The sequence below is a fragment of the Globicephala melas genome, chromosome 16 (genome assembly GCF_963455315.2).
Source record: "Globicephala melas chromosome 16, mGloMel1.2, whole genome shotgun sequence".
Classification (NCBI taxonomy): domain Eukaryota; kingdom Metazoa; phylum Chordata; class Mammalia; order Artiodactyla; family Delphinidae; genus Globicephala; species Globicephala melas.
Genome location: NC_083329.1, coordinates 51,265,948 through 51,284,952, shown reverse-complemented (window position 1 = coordinate 51,284,952; position 19,005 = coordinate 51,265,948). Strand labels below are relative to the sequence as shown.

General features: G+C 38.8%; 1 protein-coding gene across 10 annotated transcripts in view; it reads left to right on the top strand.

The window, feature by feature from the left end:
* NRG3 (neuregulin 3) overlaps positions 1-18,752 on the top strand; it is a 1,064,106-nt gene extending 1,045,354 nt beyond the window's left edge. For 2 of the 10 annotated variants that reach the window (XM_060285922.1, XM_060285921.1), the window contains exons 7-10: positions 1,166-1,299; positions 5,731-5,904; positions 11,537-11,608; positions 11,852-18,752. In XM_060285922.1, the coding sequence (XP_060141905.1) occupies positions 1,166-1,299; positions 5,731-5,904; positions 11,537-11,608; positions 11,852-12,359 (888 nt within the window). In that variant the 3' untranslated portion in view covers positions 12,360-18,752. The remainder of the gene's footprint in view (positions 1-1,165; positions 1,300-5,730; positions 5,905-11,536; positions 11,609-11,851) is intronic. The other 8 variants (XM_030862776.2, XM_030862775.2, XM_060285923.1 and 5 more) reach the window with 7 other exon arrangements.
* The last annotated feature ends 253 nt before the right edge of the window (positions 18,753-19,005 follow it).

Sequence of the window (19,005 nt, the reverse complement as noted above, 5' to 3'; positions counted from 1 at the left end):
CTAGAAGTAGTCATCTGCATCAAAGAGTACCAGTACTCTGCGTCAGAGTACCTATATTTAATATTTTGCAACACATTGCCAATGTGTACCCCCAACAAATTAGCACCAACTCTATTTTCCTTGAATCTTTGCCTTTACTAAGTACTCCTGAAATTTAACGTTCTCTATGCTGATTTTCATCTCTACAATGAGTTCAGGTATATACTTTTTTGTATGTATTCTGCATATCTATCTTTGTTTTTCTGTGAAATTCTTGTTCGTATATTACATGTGAATATCTGGATTTCAGAATCTAATTTGGTTATTAGCCTTCAAAAAATGTCATCTCTCAGCATAGTTTTCATTGGAGTTTCTAGAAAAGAAACTTGCTAATCCTTGTTGCTTGTTCAAGTGCCAAGTGTCCAGGGAGTGTTTGTTAAACTTGACAACTGCTGCCTGATTGAGATGCCATGTGCTATTTCTCTGGGAGCAAAGTTTTTCTCAATATGCCATAGCTATAGGGTTTTCTTTAGGCCCCTGCCTTGTGATATCTCATGGTCAAAGGTGAAACCAAGGGTTAATAACTATAAAGAGTAAACTGTTCACACGCTTCTCTTATTAGACATGGTAATTACCTGGTATCAGGCTGAAAGAGAGAACAGTGGAGAGTAGTGGGCAGATAATCTAAATCAAAGCCTTCCATAAATCTGAGACTTGTGAAGTTCAATCAGTTAGCATTTATTGAATCCCTATTGTTAGTAGTCCATCTACTAATTAATTTTTTTTGTAAAATGTGCATTGAATTAAAAATTCCTTGTATTAACTTATATAATATTGTATATCAACTATACTCCAATAAAAAAAAATATGTGTGATTTTGGCTCTCAGGCATAGTGTGCCATGGGTAAAGACTGAAACGAAAAGCTAGACTTAGGATTCTAACGTGAAGAACCCTGTTGAATGGACCTTATCTAATCACAAAGAGTTCTGGGGGCAAGAGGGGAGAGCATATTCAGTGTGTGAGAAATGGGATGAAAATGGTGTTTTTGTCATTCTCCTGATCAGGTGCCCAGTGGAAAAGTTACTGGTAAGTTCCAGTAACTTTTTGATACCCAGCTGTAGTGTCAGAGGCCCTGCTCTCATAACTTCTCCTCCAGCTCAACTCTGTGCATGTGATTTCCCACAGTATTCAAAGGCGGAAAGGCATCCCGTGACTGCATTGGAGAAAATGATGGAGTCAAGTTTTGCCGGCCCCCAGTCATTCCCAGAGGTCCCTTCTCCCAACAGAGGAAGCCAATCTGTCAAACACCACAGGTACAGGTAGCTAATCATGGTGGGAATGGGTGCGTTGACACAATGTATAACACTGGACAACACATGCCGAGGAATGACAACATTATTCAGGAGAGATGATCGTTCTTGCTTCTCCTGTAGTTCCCCATGCAGTGGATGCTCAAGCAGCTCCTGGCAGGCAAAGCAAAGATACCAGCAGGCAGCAGTGCCCCTAGAGGAAGCCTAAAGGTACTATTAACAGCACCCATCAAGTCTGCAGACCCAGACCAGTGAATGAAACTACTGCAATCTGAAAAACTATTAAAAACATGATTTTTCCTAGCCTGCCTTATCAGTCTGCAAATGTAATGACTAATTAATTCTTCCCTAGGCAGCTGACAGGACATGCTCCAGGTCTTCCAACATGGTTCTCACACAAAGAAAACTTTCCAGGGGGAAGAAGCCTGGCAAAGCTTCTCCTTTGGTTTATTAGATCTTCCATTATCAATGTTAGATCTTCCATTATCAATGGAGTGGGTCTTTTAGATCTTCCATTATCAATGGAGTGGGACTTTTTTTTTTTAACAAGCTGACTGTAAAAATTGGCTCTTTGGGGGAGAAAGCCAAAAATAAAGTTATCTTCTAGAAGTTTTACAGCATTCTGAGGCTGAGCAAATTCTTCAGCATCTTCTAGTCACATGCTGTGTTTATACATAAGGAATCTGGAACTCCAAAAATTGAAAGTTTTGTTCTAAAGTGCCAACATTTGATACTTGCTACGACGGACATTATGTTTATGTGCATCCAAAAGTATTGACATGTCGTCAGTCTTTGTGGAAGCCGTCCAAAGATTTAAGCTTCCTTTTCTTAGTAAGAGGTACAGTATTTTAAAAATTCTTAATTATGGAGATTAAAAGTTTTTTTAAATGGAAAAGGTAAAAAATAACAATTGTTCCCAGCAATGGAAGGTAAATGTTGTTGATCCTTGGTTTTCATAGATGTAGGCAATATTTTGAAAACCACCGTGAGAGAAGTTTGCGTTATTCAAGGAAACTAACTTCTCCCTCACCTTTCAGGGAGTCCCTAAAAAAGATTTTCTTGATGCTGGCCACATTTACTATGAGGTTCTCATGTCACTCTTGATACTAATCATTAGTACTTGATGGTGATTTTTATTCTTAATCTACATGGGTAGAGACTGAGGTACCAAGGGTTTGCTAAGTTAAAAAAAGGTTTCAACACAGGATGAAATATGTTTGGCTACTGGATAATTGCTTTAGTTATTAACTACAATTTTTGGTTTCTATCAATTGGGGCATTTACAAATATTTCCCTGCGAAAAGATTACTTCAGTTAACTGGACCTAGTGGGCGTTCTTCAATTACGGAATTAAGTACAAAATTATTGGCCTTATAGAAGATGTTTTTTTTCCAAAAGAGCATTTTCCTCTGCTGACTGACTGTAATACACGTTAAAGTGGTATTCCATTCAGTCAAGTAAAATAATTAAGTATAATATTAAGTACTATATTGTCGTACATGTTTTAAACTTGATATGATAAGCAATTATAGCTTCTAATGTATTTGACCTGCAAATACCCTACCCTACTTTTGTCTGATGATATACCTCCTCCTAAACTTGGTTTCTAGGAATCACTCACAGATCAAATAAGGAAGTCTCTAAGAGACCTTCTTTTTTATTTGGTTCAATGACATTGCAGTATTTGTTGGCATACATTGCGTCCTGATAGATAGGCAAGGGTTGATTTATAAAGTGCTTTTAGAACTTTGTAAATTATAGTTCAATATATCATAGCTTTTGTTTTGTAAAACATGCAGTAGACTTACTTAAACGTTTTCGTGATTGATAACCTAGTCACTGATTTATACATCCTGCAAACTGCTGTGTAACTTCCTGAATGCCATTGGGTTAGAAAGCTTGAACAGTTGATTGATCAATAGGTATAGAACTGTTTTTTAAGATGGGTTACTAGCTCATACTGGTAGACTTTTATGAATAATTCATTTCTTTTGTGCACTGCAAATATGACTCATTTGGATAACTCATTTATGAAACAAAGCTGTTAATTCAAAGCCATTATTTCTCATGTTTAGTCCAAAAAAAAAACCCTCTTTCTTTTTAAAGAAGAAATCTATTACGTCATGTTATACTTATTACATTATATTTTGGCAATATAACTCATTTATAGACAGTACGTGTAGGTTTTTTAAGGTGAAATAAGTCCAGGGTTTTCAGTGATTAGTATGAGCCTTTGAGTTGTCAGTTTGGGCAGAGGAATCAAGGGAATTTACTTTGTTGAGCAGCTACTAAGTGCCAGACTCCCTGCTAAGCACTTTACATACTTTTTTAATCCCCATAGCAATACTATGAAAATACCTAAACAAGTGCTAATACCTTTATTTGCATCTCTTCCACCCACCTCTAGGCTTTACCTTTTTCTGCCTTGCCTTGTACACTAAGAGGGCAGCAGGCTCACTTGCCTTTGGGCTTCTGTTTGTTGGTTTCTTGCGATGCACAGGCAAGCTATGGAAGGGGCAGAGGCCAGTGAGGTCCTAACACTTCTGCCCCCTCCCTCCCTGCCTGGTTATCTCAGCTACAGCCCTGTTTCTGGCACTAGCCAAGAGGTCCTCTTCTCACAAGCCCTTTCTCTCTTCAGTCAGGTAACTGCTCCTTCCCCCGTCCTTTCAGTTACAGGGATGGTAACAGCTTCCCATTGTTACCAGCCCTTATGTACAGTAGTATCCTGTATTTTTTTTTTCTCGAACAGTGAACACACTTTTGTAAATAGCAAAATCTTCCCAAATGACCCAATATAGAGTGCCATCTATCTCCCCCCAGGACTCTGACTGATACAAGTACTTTCCCCAGTATCATACAGACCTGATGCAGCTAATTCTAGCATCCAAGCCTGAGTACCCTGTGGACTCCACAATTGCCATTGGATGGTACAGATAGAAGCTGGAAAGGAGGGAAACAAATTAGTTATTATAGAGCTCCTTAAACTCGTTGGCTTAGTGACCTAACTAGAGGTCCCTTGTTGTTAGGCATGTTAGGACTCAATACACTCAACCCAGAAACATGATGATGAAGAATGAAGTTGTAATAACGTTGCCAGGTATGATCTGGTGTTTGCACAAACTCAGGAAGTTAATGTTGGGCTTGACGAATGTGAAGTTATAAAGTGTGATCATTTCGCCTTGCCCAAACCAGGAAGGTGGCTACTAGCACTCATTTGTCGGGTTCTCAAATGCTGACCTTAAATAATATTTGAGAAGTTTTGTATTTATTAAGTGGAAATAACAGTAATGTTGGTGGGGGGAAAACTTACAGAACTCCAAATAATGTAGTAATGTGGGTAAAATTCATTTGGGGGACTGGTTCCTATAGAACTTTATTGAAATTTTGAAAATGTTTTTGCTGTTCCTGTGTGTGGCTTTATTGCTATTTTCAGAGCTAAATGAGTAGGAACGCAAAAATTCTAAGTTCCCTTATTGGCATCTCATGGAATGTCTGCACAGGAACAAAGTTCTCACAGTTCACATGGCAGTAGGGTAAATTCAGTGGGGTGGAGGGAGGAATGGATATGGAATAAGTAATGCGTCAAATTAGTAACTGATTTCTCTAAAGAGTCTAGTTCTTTGTCTGACGTGATCTGTGTAGGGATCTTACCTGAGGTATATCCCGTTTATGCCTTGCCCTTTGATGGCATCTGGCATGGTTATTTGGGTATTTGGATGTATGGGTCAAGAAAATGTACGATCAGATGTTTATTAAAAGCAAACTCAAAGGGTTATTATGGGATTATGTAAAATCATGTGTGTGAAACTTTTGAAAATTGCAAAGCACTATAGAATTTAAAGAATCTTTCATTCAATTAAAAATGTTAAAGCAAACTCAAAAGAAACATAATTTAGGTTCTCAGGATTTACGAAAATTTGAGACAGTGAACTGCAAAAGTAACATATATATTAAGGAGAGAAAGGCAATTAAAATAAGGTTAGTTTATTCTACCACTAACAAACACAAGTGAAATTTTCCCCATAAAGCCCTTAAGGCTTCTTGGGTTTAGTTCTTGGCAGTGTTTAATAACAAGGCCATTTTTATTTCTACTAAAGGCACTTTTGTAGCTTGGATAATGAGGGAGGAGGGGAATCAGGAGCTGGAGAATTCCTCAAGTGCACCTCATTGGCTGGAAAGCTGGTGTTATTTTAGTCCATTGTGCTCCAGACTGGAAAGCCAGAAACACAGAACTGGAACTGCTTTTCTTCTCAGTCTCTCCAGAGAGAAAATGGATCCAGTAACCTGCGATCCCTCCTAACAGATACACTACAGGCATGGATGGAGCCTGACCTAGAACTTTGAGGATCTAGGGTGGAAATGCAGTGCCTGAAAAGTTTCAGCAGCCACCTGTGAGGTTATTGCTGTGACCAATTTGTTTGTTGGTTTTCTTTCCACCAGCAGGACTCTCTCGTCTTGCTGCAGCCCAGGGCAAAGGAGTGGTATGCTCCATAGGAACGCCTTCAGAAGGACACCCCCCTCACCCCGAAGTAGGTTGGGCGGAATCGTGGGACCAGCATATCAGCAACTCGAGGAATCAAGGGTCCCAGACCAGGATACGATACCTTGCCAAGGGTAGGTCTTAAAAGCAGTGGAATTTAGGGAGGGTGTTATGGATGATATAGTTTTAAATTGAGTTGTTATGTTCCTTGGGGTTTTATTCACTGATTTCATCATCATTTGGCTATTTATGCTTGCTTCCACCTTTGTTCCACAAAAGAATAACTTTAAAAAACAGATACAATGGAAATAGATATTAGGGAAATGGTAGACGGAAAAGATATATAGCATTAAGTGTATAGACATCTAGACACGATGTTACTATCGCAGTTGCTAAAATAACTGGGAATGTGTCTTTGATTTTAAAACACAGAGATTTCTTAGGACGACTAAAGTGTTCCTTCATCCTTAGGTTTGGAAAAAAACCAGTGCTTAATTCTCTAATCACTATTGTGGACGATACCGTAACAATAACCTGTAACATATATAAAGCATCTGCTCCTTCGAGCATTCTTGAACGAGTCTCAGTCAGTGTTGACAGAGTATTGTTAGGGCACAGCTAGCTGGACTCAGATCTCTAGTTTCATTCACGGTGCAGGGATGGAAAAATTGGCTTTGGACTCCATGGCTGTTGCTCATCCTTGCAGTGTAAAAAGTGTCCCTTCCTCTCAGTGGACACAGACCCTCACAGGGCCCATAGCATGGTGAGTGGAGTGTAGAATGCATTTTAGCCACCACTCACCTAACCGCCATAAGCTGTTCAACCAAGTATGGCAGCCCTTATCGAAACTGACTGAATTTCAAATCGCATCTTTGCCCCTTACTACTTGTATGAATTTGAGAAAGTTTTATCATCTGAGCTTACGTTTTTCTCGTCTATAAATTGAACAAAATAATACCGGCTTTCCTGAGGGTTGTTGGGCAGATTAAAAAGAAATTACATGTGTCAAGAGCTTGTACCTGACACATGGTAAACAGAGAAGGGGTACTTGTAGCTATTGTCACAGGAACCATTATTCTTATTAATTTCAAGAGCAGTGCAATCAGGCTTTACTCCAGAAATGCCAAGAATCCATTTTCTCACTCAGGCTAGGTTCTTGTTGCATCTAGTTTTCCTCTCTCTGAATCAGCCAGACTAGGTTTCTTTGCTGCTTTGGTCTGGGTGATTTTTCCACCCTGTCTGTAGCAAGTTAAAAGCCAAAGCAGGTTTGAGGTCTGTCCCAGACTCTTACCTTTGTCTTTTCTTCTGGATGATATGTATGCAACAATGCCATGTCTGACGAATCTCAGCAACAGATTTCTGTAGGAAGACTAGAAGATAGGAAATAAATAGGCTGTGTCCGGATTTTGTAATTTTGAAGCAATTCCAAATAGACTGTAAAATGTATTTGGTAAGATCTAAGTTGTCCAAAATGTATAATGCAAGTCAAGAAGGAGTTTGCATTTCTCTTTGCCTTATATCTGGAAAAGGGGCTTGCATTTAGCCTATAATTAATCATGTTTCATAACTACTTTTCTTCTGAAATCACTAATAATGTCTGTTACTTAGATTTCTTTTTTTTCCCCCCTCCTGGGGTGAACGTTGGAGTGAGAATGAGTGAGGTGAAATCAAGTTAGAGATTTTGTGAGTGGAGAGAGACCCAGCCCGTGCTGTCTTTCTTCTGTTGGGCACTCTTAAGGCTTTTGTTTTGTTTTGGATCAATCATCATTGGGTTTGGAATATTCTCTCCAATTGGCTAGCCACCTGTATTTTCCTATGTGATATGCACCTGACGTTGATAAACGGTGACTCCAAGTCACTGTGTGCTCAGCACAGTGAGTCTCAGGGAGCAATCTCATTCTTAATTCTTGACAATAGCTATTTCCCACTCCTGGGGGACTGACCGTCTCTCCGGACTGGAAATGGTAATAGACTTTCACAGCTAAAGGCCCTCTTCAAATCTGGCCCTAGCCTGGAGGGGGAGTGAATGAATTTACAACAGCCAACTGCTGCTTGTTTATCAAGCATGTGGGTGCTGTCTGCTACTTCGATTCCCGGTATAGATGATGTCTCTCCTTGACACTAACTTCAACCCAGCTTGAACCCAGTGCCTGACTTAGTGAAGCCTGAGGAGGGAGCCAGGTAGACAGGAACTTCTTCAAGAGCCTTTCCCCTGATCAGTGGATCGACGACAGCCATGGCAGTGGCTCACAGAACTGTGAACTGGGTTATGCCAGGCAAATCAAACTAATGGAACCATGTACTGGACAGAAAGAGATGGAATCACAAAAGTTAGGTTGCTACCTTCGAAGTAGAAGGGATAGAAACATACTGATTATCCACCTCACTTAAATAGCAACTTTACAAACTTACATTCAGTTATTCTTCAGGAAGTGTACAGATGAACACACTAAAGAGAGCAGAATTTAACCCAAGGTGGGATAGCCCACGTAAAAGAAATGGATTGAATACCGGCCTTTCTGACTAAATAAACCATTAAACCAGGAAAGGAATGTGAAGAAAAACCACAGTCATGGATGGTGATGTGTAAATGGAATCTCTAATTGTACGGCTCCAGAGGGAGAAGTAGATTCCTTCAATTTAGTCAGTTCATTCTAATTCCATGTGCACCAAGAACTGGGTCTTGGAGTCCTCTGGGGAAACGCTGATTTCTTGGCCTGACCCCTGAATTACTGGGAATCAAACCAAATGACTAACTGTTGAAATCTTCCCTCTTTAAAAGGATGCTTTGACTCACATAGTTACAGAGGAAATGTACTTGTGATTACTTTGTTGAGGGATTGGAGGAAAGGCAGTCCAACTGGTCCAAACTGGCATTTTACAGTCAATGAATGACAGGCCCAAGGGATACAGAACTCTGAGTATCTTCTAATCAAGAATCATGCCTAGAAATGTAACTCTCACTTAAACTTCTGGAGGGTAGTATCACCTCCTAATTAAAGACCAGTGCTAGAACACTCGGAGCAACTCTAGGAAGGAAGGGAATAGTGAAGAGGCATTACTTCAGTGAGTCCTCAGAGCAGTCCCTCTAGATCAGTATTGCTACCTGATGGTTTTAATTAATGAGAGAATTAAGGTAAGGCTGCTACCTTTGCCTAAGATTCCAGAGCATGTAATGGTGGTGAGACTTGAAATCCTCTCTGATCCCAAACACAACTAATTGTTTAAAGTGCATCTTCATGTTAGGGCAGCCTTTCAGATTTCAGTTGTTGCCAACATGGGATCCATACCTGGCTTGTGAGATGATGTGTAAGTCAACTCCTTCAGTCAGCACGCAGGCATATGAGAAGACTGCTCCAAGTCTGGCTTGAATTGCCTTTGATTACTTCGTAGTCACGTGTTTTGCCGAAAGACTTACTTTCAGTTTCAAGTTCCGAGGGTTTGTTGGCAAAGTAACCCCTCAACACTTAAGTAAGAAAGAAGAAAGCTTGTTACGTTAGTTATAGCACAGAGATAAGCAAAATAGTAAGAAAGAAATGTATTTACAATCACCAAATTGGGGAAGCACCTCCATCCAGATGCGAGCAACGCTGTGACATCCCTTGAAGAGCAATTTGGAGTCCCAGGTGGAAGGTCCCGGGCGTTGTGCCCGCTCCATGGATGAGAGTTCAGAGTGCAGCCCGAAGGAGTCCTGCTTTTAATGCCAAGCTGCACACTGATAATCATCAGCTTACGTGCAGATATGCCCCTCTGGCTATTATCATAAACGCTCTGATCTCTAGTCGTAAGTCTCAGGATGCTCACTGATCCCCGGGATTTGGCCAGATTCCCAAGGCCGAGGAAGCTTCGTGACTTACTCCCTTCCTTACCTGTTGGTTCCCAAGACTTGTTAGCACCGTTTCTGCTGACCTGCATGTAGTCCAGCAGTTCGGTATGTAGCTCCTTTCAGGGTCTTTGTTTAGTCAGAGGCCTATTGTTGCCTCTGAAGCCTGAACAAGACTATTAATTTTTCCAACATCGCGTCACATTGTGGACTTGCTGAAGCGTCAACAGTTGACTGAATCCTCTAAGATACTTACACCTTTATCCATCATTTTTACCAATAATGTTTAGATCCAGGTATTAAGAATTGGCACTATCACCATCACATTTCAACCTGGTAGATTCTACTCACTGATACACTCTGATGATCCATGTGAAAGACGATCTTATCCTCCTTAAATTTCGGTGCCATTGGTGAATCTGATAGCAGACATTCTGTATCTTCATACACGTTAATGGTGCTAAGGAAAGAACACAAAAGCCTGCAATTTGTCCCCTTTCTTCTTGTTGAAATTGATTCATTGATCAGAAACTTTAGGTTCAGATTTTCAGTCATAGAACACTAGGGAGAAAGTCATTGAGGTTCCCCAGGGTATTTCTTTGTATGTGGCTATATAATTGGCGCAGGTAGGTTTTACATCTCAAAAAAGGTTTGAGCTGCCCACTCATTTCTGGCTTTGATAGTAACAATTAACACAAGACAACGTGGGTTTAACTTCTTCCTCTGCTGCTTACCAAGGGTGTGATTTGGGGCAAGCCCTTTGGGTATCCCTTAGTCCAGTTTATTTATCCATTATGTGGTAATAAATAAACCGCACAGTTTTGTTTTGTTTTTTTAATCAGTGGATATAATGAGTGGTGAAAGTGCTTTTTGAAAGCTCTGTGTGAATGTTTGTTAGCTCCTGTTGACTGGGATATTAAGGGAGTGTTTACCTTGAAGATCTGTTCTTGTATTCCTGAGTCCGTTCAATCAAACTTTATTGATTGCCAACTCCGTACTAGGCTCAGTAAGAGAGGGTAGGACACAATAACACCTAAATTTGTTCCCCATCTTTTCACACTGTCTGGCAGAAAGACAGATCTCTAAATTGCTCCCACCTTGTCTTTACAATAAAGGTTTCTAATATTTAGTATGCGACACACTTCATTGCAATTATTCTTTCCATGTATAAACATGATTTTTATTTACATTATAATGTAAGACAAGGGGAATGAGATTTATTACATTGAGGATGCACGTGTTTAGATTATGCTTAAATTTTAATGTTTAAGGTTAAAATTGAGGAAAACGAATTGAGAAATAGAATAAATACTACTGTTCAAGTCCCCAAACTACATTTCCGTGAACCTACGCTATCCCTGCCTCACTTTTTGGCACTGGAAGGTTCAGAGGCAATGGAAAATTCACTAGCTCTGAACAAGCAAGAGGGGGGCCAGCCAGATTCTGGCATATTTAAACCACTTGGAACGGCACGAGGGCGTTCTCAACAAGCCATTTTACCATGCACCCATGAACTACCTTACTTGGCTCCAGAAACCATGTGAGGAACGTTACTAGCTTGGTCGAGGCCCTGTGGAACTCACTTCACGTTCATCTTGGGCAGACAGAGGAACTGTGTGCCTCTCGTCCCATCTTTTAGGCTCAGCAAACTGGCAGTGAGGCAGTTCCTAAGAGCAGAGTGCCAGTGGAAATTGGATTTGGTCCCCCTAAAGTCAGTGAGAAGCAGAGAAACTCAGGACTTTTTAGTACCTTGATGCTTAACATTGGGCTTCCTGATTGCCTCCACCTAGGGTGGCCACAAGGAGTCTACACTGGACTAAACCAGGGCTGAGAGGGTGGTCAGGTTGATGGAGTGGAGTAATGCCGTTATGGGTTTCCTGTTTGTCACTATGGAAGGGCCACACACACTTACCTGCTCAATCCCCATTTACTTTGTATTCTAGGATAGAGGTCAGGAAGACTATATCCCACCTGCCTATACAGCTGTGGTGTGTTGAAAGATCCCTGGACTTAAAGTAAGAAGATCTGGGTTTGAGTCTCAGTCTGTCACTTATTTTCTGTGTGACCTTGGGCAAGTCACTTCACCTATCTGAGCTTCAGTTAACTTCTCTGTTTAACTGGGAACATAGTATCCGTCTCATGGGGTTGCTGTGAGAATTCAGTGAGATGGTGCATGTGGAAAGTGCTTTGTTGACTGAATAGTGCTCTCAAGAAGATGGGAAGAGCACAGAATATGTAACACTTTGTTTCTTCTTCAGGTATTCATCCAGTGGTTTAACAACCCAACAAAATGCATCAATAAATATGCAACTGCCTTCGAGAGAGACAAACTCCTATTTTAATAGCTTGGATCAAACGGACCTGATGGGATATTCATCCCCAAGGGCCAGTTCCGTGCCCATCATCCCCTCAGTGGGTCTAGAGGAAACCTGCATGCAAATGCCAGGGATTTCTGAAGTCAAAAGCATCAAATGGTGCAAAAACTCCTACTCTGCTGATATTGTCCATGTGAGTATTCCAGTCAGCGATTGTCTTATAGCAGAACAGCAAGAAGTGAAAATATTGCTGGAAACTGTCCAGGAGCAGATCCGCATTCTGACTGGTGCCAGGCGGTCAGAAGACTACGAACTGGCCAGCGTAGAAACCGAGGACAGTGCGAGTGAAAACACAGCCTTTCTCCCCCTGAGTTCCACAGCCAAATCAGAACGAGAGGCCCAATTTGTCTTAAGAAATGAAATACAAAGAGACCCTGCGTTGACCAAGTGACCTGAGATGTAAGAATCTGTGCGTTCTATGCTTTGCTCAACAGGAAAGAGAGGAGATTAAATACAAATTATTTATATGCATTAATTTAAGAGCATCTACTTAGAAGAAACCAAATAGTCTATCACCCTCATAGTGTTTTTTAACAAAATATTTTTTTAAAGGGAAAGAAACGTTTCAGGAGGGATAAAGCTTACCACTAAAGCTTTTGGGTAGAATTTTGAATACAATTTCATTTAGTCCCAACACTGTCCTCTTTGGCTCTTAGTAGATGTGGGCAATTCAGACTCTCCGCCCCACAGTGCCAGTGACCTCATAAAAAAGTGCTGGCAGTTACCCGGTTTCAAAGAGAAGAGACGCATCCCCAGGGTGGGCGTGCCAGTGAGCAGGTGGTCCTTGCCATTTGGCTTGCCAGTCCCTAAATTTCTATTCACTCGACAGCCTCATCACAGGTTATGTCATGTCAACAAATGTAGTGTTTTCTATTTACTTTTTGAAGAATGGCACAAAGACTCTGGAAGGAGAGGGACAGGAGACAGAGGGAGTCATGGGGCAATCTTAGCCACTCTTACGTGCCAGCTTCCTCTGAAATTTGAAGGCACAGAATCTCAGAGGGAGGTAAGAAATTATTACAGAAAAAGAGACAAAAACATCACACTGTCGTGTCACTAAAATCATGCTAATAGCTAATAGAAATGTTTTCGTTTGAGATCGTTTAGGGGCTCCAAAGGAGCACTTCTCAGTGTGTGTGCCTGTGTGTCTGGGCTTGCTCACTCGAGCACCGGTATGCCGTATGCACATATGTTCATCGTGCGTATGTGTGTGCATGTGTGTGCGTTAAGCTTGCTAAAATTTGTTCTGAAACATCAGGGAATCTAATATTCAGAAAAAATTTCCCTCTTAGATCTGTTCGCTTTAAATTTTTCCATTAAGTATAAAGTTCAGTTAGTAAATCAAGGTCACGTGCATGGTGGGGTCCTATAAAACTCTTGACAATGTCTAGACTATATTCTGATGTGAATATTTTTGAGAGGAACAGCTATTGGCTCATTAATGATATCAGTATCACAAGGCGAGTTGGGGATGTGTATTTTGAATCATGCGTACTTAAATTATTTATACAAGCCAATGATCAAATTGATAGTTAGTTACCCTTTGTTTTCTCATTTTCCTCATTACTTTTTGTAGCAAGTCTACTACGCGTGGACCAAGACATTGGCTTCTGTGGTTAATATGGAAAGAATAAATTGTTGAAATTACAAAGCCCAGCCTATTCAGTTCACAGGAAGCCCCCCCAAAGAACAGTAAATTGTGTTGTATGTTCATTTGGAATAAAGCAATATTTTTACCACTGCTAAGGTGAACTGAAACTTCTGAAGATTTGTCTGTTTTATTTAGCCTTATTTTCACGGGGCATTCAAGGACATTAGTGTTCACATAACCAGTCTTTTTCCAATTATTGGTGGTGTTGAGTTGTTATGTTTACACTGTTTTAAATAAAAAGGCATAGTATTTGAAAGTATATAAAAGATTTCTTTTACTGAAGTTTGGGAAAACCTTGATTAAGACTTCCTGTGGAAGACTCACATTCCACTGAAAAGGAAAGTAACTAACTATTTCTGAATCAAATATTGAATATACACAATTCTTAATTAAGGTTAAGCTGTTTCTGTTTAAAATACATTGCAAATTGCTCTCTGAGAACATTCTTTCTTTGATAATAGACATAAATAGACATAATGCCATACAGGGAAAATAAAGAACACTGTGTTCTTATCAACACTGTTTAGTGGAAATTCAAAAGTCTCAAATGTTGAAAACATTTTGGTAGAAATGCATTTTATATTTAACAAAAACTTCATGCTGTTCCTTAGTTGTCCTACTATTGTTCCTTTGTTTTGAATATAGAGGTAATACTAGACTCTTAAAAAGGATTATTACAGCTTTTTAATGTCTCAATTATCTAAATTCTCATTTAGAAATAGTATATCTTTGGGAAAATTTTAGAAAAATGGTTTTAACTAACTGGTGTATAAAAACCCCATAACTTGCATATTCGATACGCTATTCAGTTGAAATTTATCACAATTATCAAACATTCACTGGAAGTCCTCCCAAGTCAACCTTGTCTTGGGTTTTTCACTAAAATGCTACCTGTTGCATATCTAAACGGATTCATACAGGATCCACTTAATTAGGAGTTTGTGTATTTTGTGACTCACTGCAGTTATTTCTTTTTTAACACCTTTCACTGCAGTTATATTAATATATCTTTTGCTCTAAGGAGATCGAAGGTTGTCAATCAAACTTAAGTCCTGATCTGACCCCTTATTTTTTTTTTTTGAAGTGGAACTATATATGATGTGATTATAAACAGCCTCGTGCGTTCTAAAATGTATGAAAGTTACACACATCCACTGGCGGCCCGATGTAAAGTTTAGAGATAAAGTTATGTCCAAATTGGTAGTAGAGACAAAAATCCTCCGTAAAGAACAATTATTAATGGTCACTTTCAGTGGCCATTTGTCTCCTTTTGGAATATGAAGCTCTCCCGTGAAAAGGGTCCACACTCAAAAAGCACCTCTTTGGGCACCAGCAGACAAGTGCTGATAGCATCAAGACTTTCAAAGTTGATCTAACGTGGCCAGCACCTGGAGACATCGATACCTTGTCCTTCAAGCTCACGTGCCTACAGAGAAGTATTTATTTCTACAAGACACTTTTGATTTTGCTTCATTTTCCCTGTATTTCTTATGTGAATAGGTATTTGGAGATTTGGTAATTAAGTTCGTTGCATATTCATTATTTACTGGAGAATGAATGTCACTCATTATTTTTCACTCTGCATCATCTTCTGATGTCTTTTTTTATAAAGTGTGTGTTATTCTGATTTGCCAGTGACTTCTATAGAATGCTGTTGTTCAAACTACATGAGCAATTTTATGCTAATGAGAAAGAGTGGAAATTATGTTGGAGAATTGGCATCTAAATTCTCTGATTTTTGTATGCACATTAAGTGCTCTATGTTTTACACTGTTGTCCAACATCTACCTTGCTATGGGTGAAGGACTAAATATTTGTAGATAGATCAAATCTCCAATGATTTACATTATTTCCAAGCATCAATAATAGCAAGGTCCTCTGGAGGAGAAACAGTGCTATTTTCAGGACTCCACAACCACCCTGTTTTGGTCATAACATATCAGGCCTACCAAAAAGAGAACAGAAGGGCCAAGCAGATTTCCAGAGAATGATCACTGGCTTCTGAATTGACTGACAGCTACAATTTGAGTGGGGCTTTTGGCGACTCTAGCTAAAGCTCTCAATAACCAGGTCTCCACCAGAATATGCTTGACGTATGCATCAGTCACTCACACTTACCTTGAAGTATGGTGCTACAGGAAACCATGACTCCCTAAGTGAGGGGGGATGGTGACTCCTTTGACTCCAGCCCTGTAAACCAGAAAATATTGCCCTTAGACAAGTGCTATGAAACATTTCCCAAATGAGTATATAGTATACCTAGGAACACAGCAGGAGGGGTGGGGTTTTTATTTGAGCTTTTGGTATCCAGGAAACAGTTTATATATAAAGAATACTTTTTAAATTATTATTCAATTGTATAGATTCAGTACAGTGTATTCAATGATAGCATGTCTGTACTCTGTTTGTACTTTAGTCTACAGAAATTCAGTCTTCATCCAAGAAAGACCAGCACAATGCTTCTGGGCTGTTCTCAATTTTAAATGCATCCCAATGTGTCATGGGAAATGAGGCCTTTAAATAAGCTTTATCTCTTCCTCTTTTATTCTTTCTTTCCCTTTTAAAGAAATAGTGAGGGTAAAGGAAGACATTCATTCCTTAAGGTCAACATCGTTCTCTCATAATAATCTGTTTCCTACTGTGACTACACGCACACACACACATACATATATAAGTATATATGTGTGTATAAAATATATATGTATATTACATTTAGTTTGATTATTTTGGTGGCTTTATTTTTGCTTCATTTGACAAATATTAAAGTGATTGCCTCATGGAATGCCAACGAAATAATATCATTTAGAAATCAGCCAACTTGGCAATGTTTAGGTAATACAGGCATTTTCTAGTTTTTTCTCTTTCTAAGGTAAGCAGAAATATCCTTGGGTTGGAAAATTCAAAAGACCCTGGAGCAGAATGTCTGCTAGATTCTCTCTTAGAAATGAAGATTAAACTATGGGTATATATGATTACTGTCCCTATAGTGTATAATTTCAAATATATTTTTTTACAAATTTAACCATTAGCTCTCTCAAAGGGGCCTAAACAGGTGTCTTTGACTTCTAGTGCCCACTGAACTCTAGTAAGGAGTTGTGGTAAGGGCAGAATGGTGGTGGGGAAACCACATGTTAATGTTGGATACCCAGTGAAGATGTGAAGATACTAGCAGAGATGACCAGACTTAAAAGTACTAGGCCTCTAGTACTTTGATAACTTTTTGTCATAAAAACCTGTATTGATTGCATGTGTATTGTTGCCTATGAAAGCATTAATGATGCGACAGCAAATAATTCTTATTGTTGGAAATGAATTAGAAAATCTTTATATTGGAAGTTGTCTTGTGAAAGCTTCTGATTTATGTATGCATAATAGTAGCTCCATGACCCCATCTGTCAAAGAAGGAGGATGATCTAGTTCATCTATGATTTCCCTTTCAAACTGGATGGAATGTTATCCAATCATTCCAACTCAGACTTTACCTCATTATTTGTCATCCAGTAACATAACCCTTTGGAAAGAAAATGGCTGTAAGACTTCAAAGTTATTGGCATCTGTATATCAACCTGTGAATGACTTACATTTATAATATTCCATTTAATTTCCATGGAGAAATAGACAGGATCCCTTTTGTGATTGTTGTTAAAGTAAATTTACCTAGGCCAGGTAATAAAGAAGAAGGGATGGCCAAGAAAATATCTAATTTCAAAGCCTGAGCATCAAAATTTGCCCCAGATTTTTGAGTATTCGCCACAGATTTTTAAACTGTGAACTTTTATTGAAGCCAGAGCAAAGGGTTCTGCAGAGAAGGCATGAGACCTTGAAGCTGTTCTTCTCTCACAGAAGCTGTGACACACTCTCATTGGATACACAGGATATTTACTGATATTTTCAATTATTTGCATCTCAAACTTCCTAACATGAACTCTCCAATTAATAATGAATAAATTCTCTGGAGACACTATTCACATTATAGTTGGAAATAATCCTGTCTGTGGGGGACACAATAGACCAAAAAAATGCAGAGGTTACTTACTTAATTTTGGTTGTAATTGCTGTTTTTAACAAATTAGTATCTGTTGGCTCGTCCAGCAGCATCCTGAGTAGCGTTAATGCTCCCATCTATAATTTATCTTCATTGAGGGCAACATCTGAATTCCTAAGTATTTAATAAAACAAACACAGAATGTTGAAAACCTCAATCAAAAACAGTACAGCTCTTTAAACTGTGTTGGTTTTTAAAGTTATACGGATTCCATATAGTTGTTTACAAAATTGAAATAGAAGGGAAAAAATTCACATTTTCTTAACTTGTTTTTAATATATTTAGATGTCTGATAAACCACTCATACAGCCTTGTTACACTTTACATTGATCTTTCTGAAATAAATTTAAATGTAAGGGCTTAAACAATCATACACACACACGCACAGCACAGTACACATGGTGTGTTAAAACTCAATGTTGTACTCCTTTTCCTTAGATTTTTTCCTTTACGGGTCACCCAAGTATGTGACACTCCAAACTCTTATGACATGGAAGACCTTGATTTTAGATATGTTTCTTAGGAAATGCCTACAGCAAAAAAAATATAGTGATTATCTTTTAAGGTTTGTTCTATATAGCCTGCTTTTGAATTTTATCTTTACCAATGAAAGTCTGGAGAATAGATACATTTGTTCAAACTGAAACAAATGGAAGAATGGAAAACTTACCTTAAAATCACTACACATTTTCCAGTAGCCAATGTATATATTTTAAAGATAATTAGTGGGAAATTAATTGGCTCTTACTTTTTCAAGGATGCAACTGTACACATTAAATCTAAATAAACAAATTCACTTCTTCTTAATATATTTGACCAATCATATTTTAAACAAAGAATGTAAATCACACAGAGAAGAATACATGCAAAATGGTCAGAATATTTTTAGTTGTCATTTAAAATAAATTTACCAAAACTGATCTTTTGTGCCTGTGATAATAATTTTGTTTCAAGGAGTGTATATGTATCTCCTTTACCTTCTTCCAAGAAAACATTTCAGAATGATGTCCACCAATGTGTGGGATATGAAGGCTATGGGAAATAATACGAGCTGTATGTCCCTTGACATCCTAGTAAAGTTCCATTACGTCTGCACTTTGTTTCCAGGGAGAGAAATCATATTGCTTATTAAAAATTAAGAAGTGAATTTAATAGTCTATCTAGTAATAATCTTGACTTCACATAAGTTTACATATGTGGAAGAAATCCTTGACTATCATTTCCCTGTCATCCCTTTTCAGAAGGCTATGATGAAGCTGGACACTCAAACATTCCCTTAGGTTAGATTCTTACTGTATGTTCCTCTTATCTCACTTCTCTTTTATTAAACAGGGAATTTTC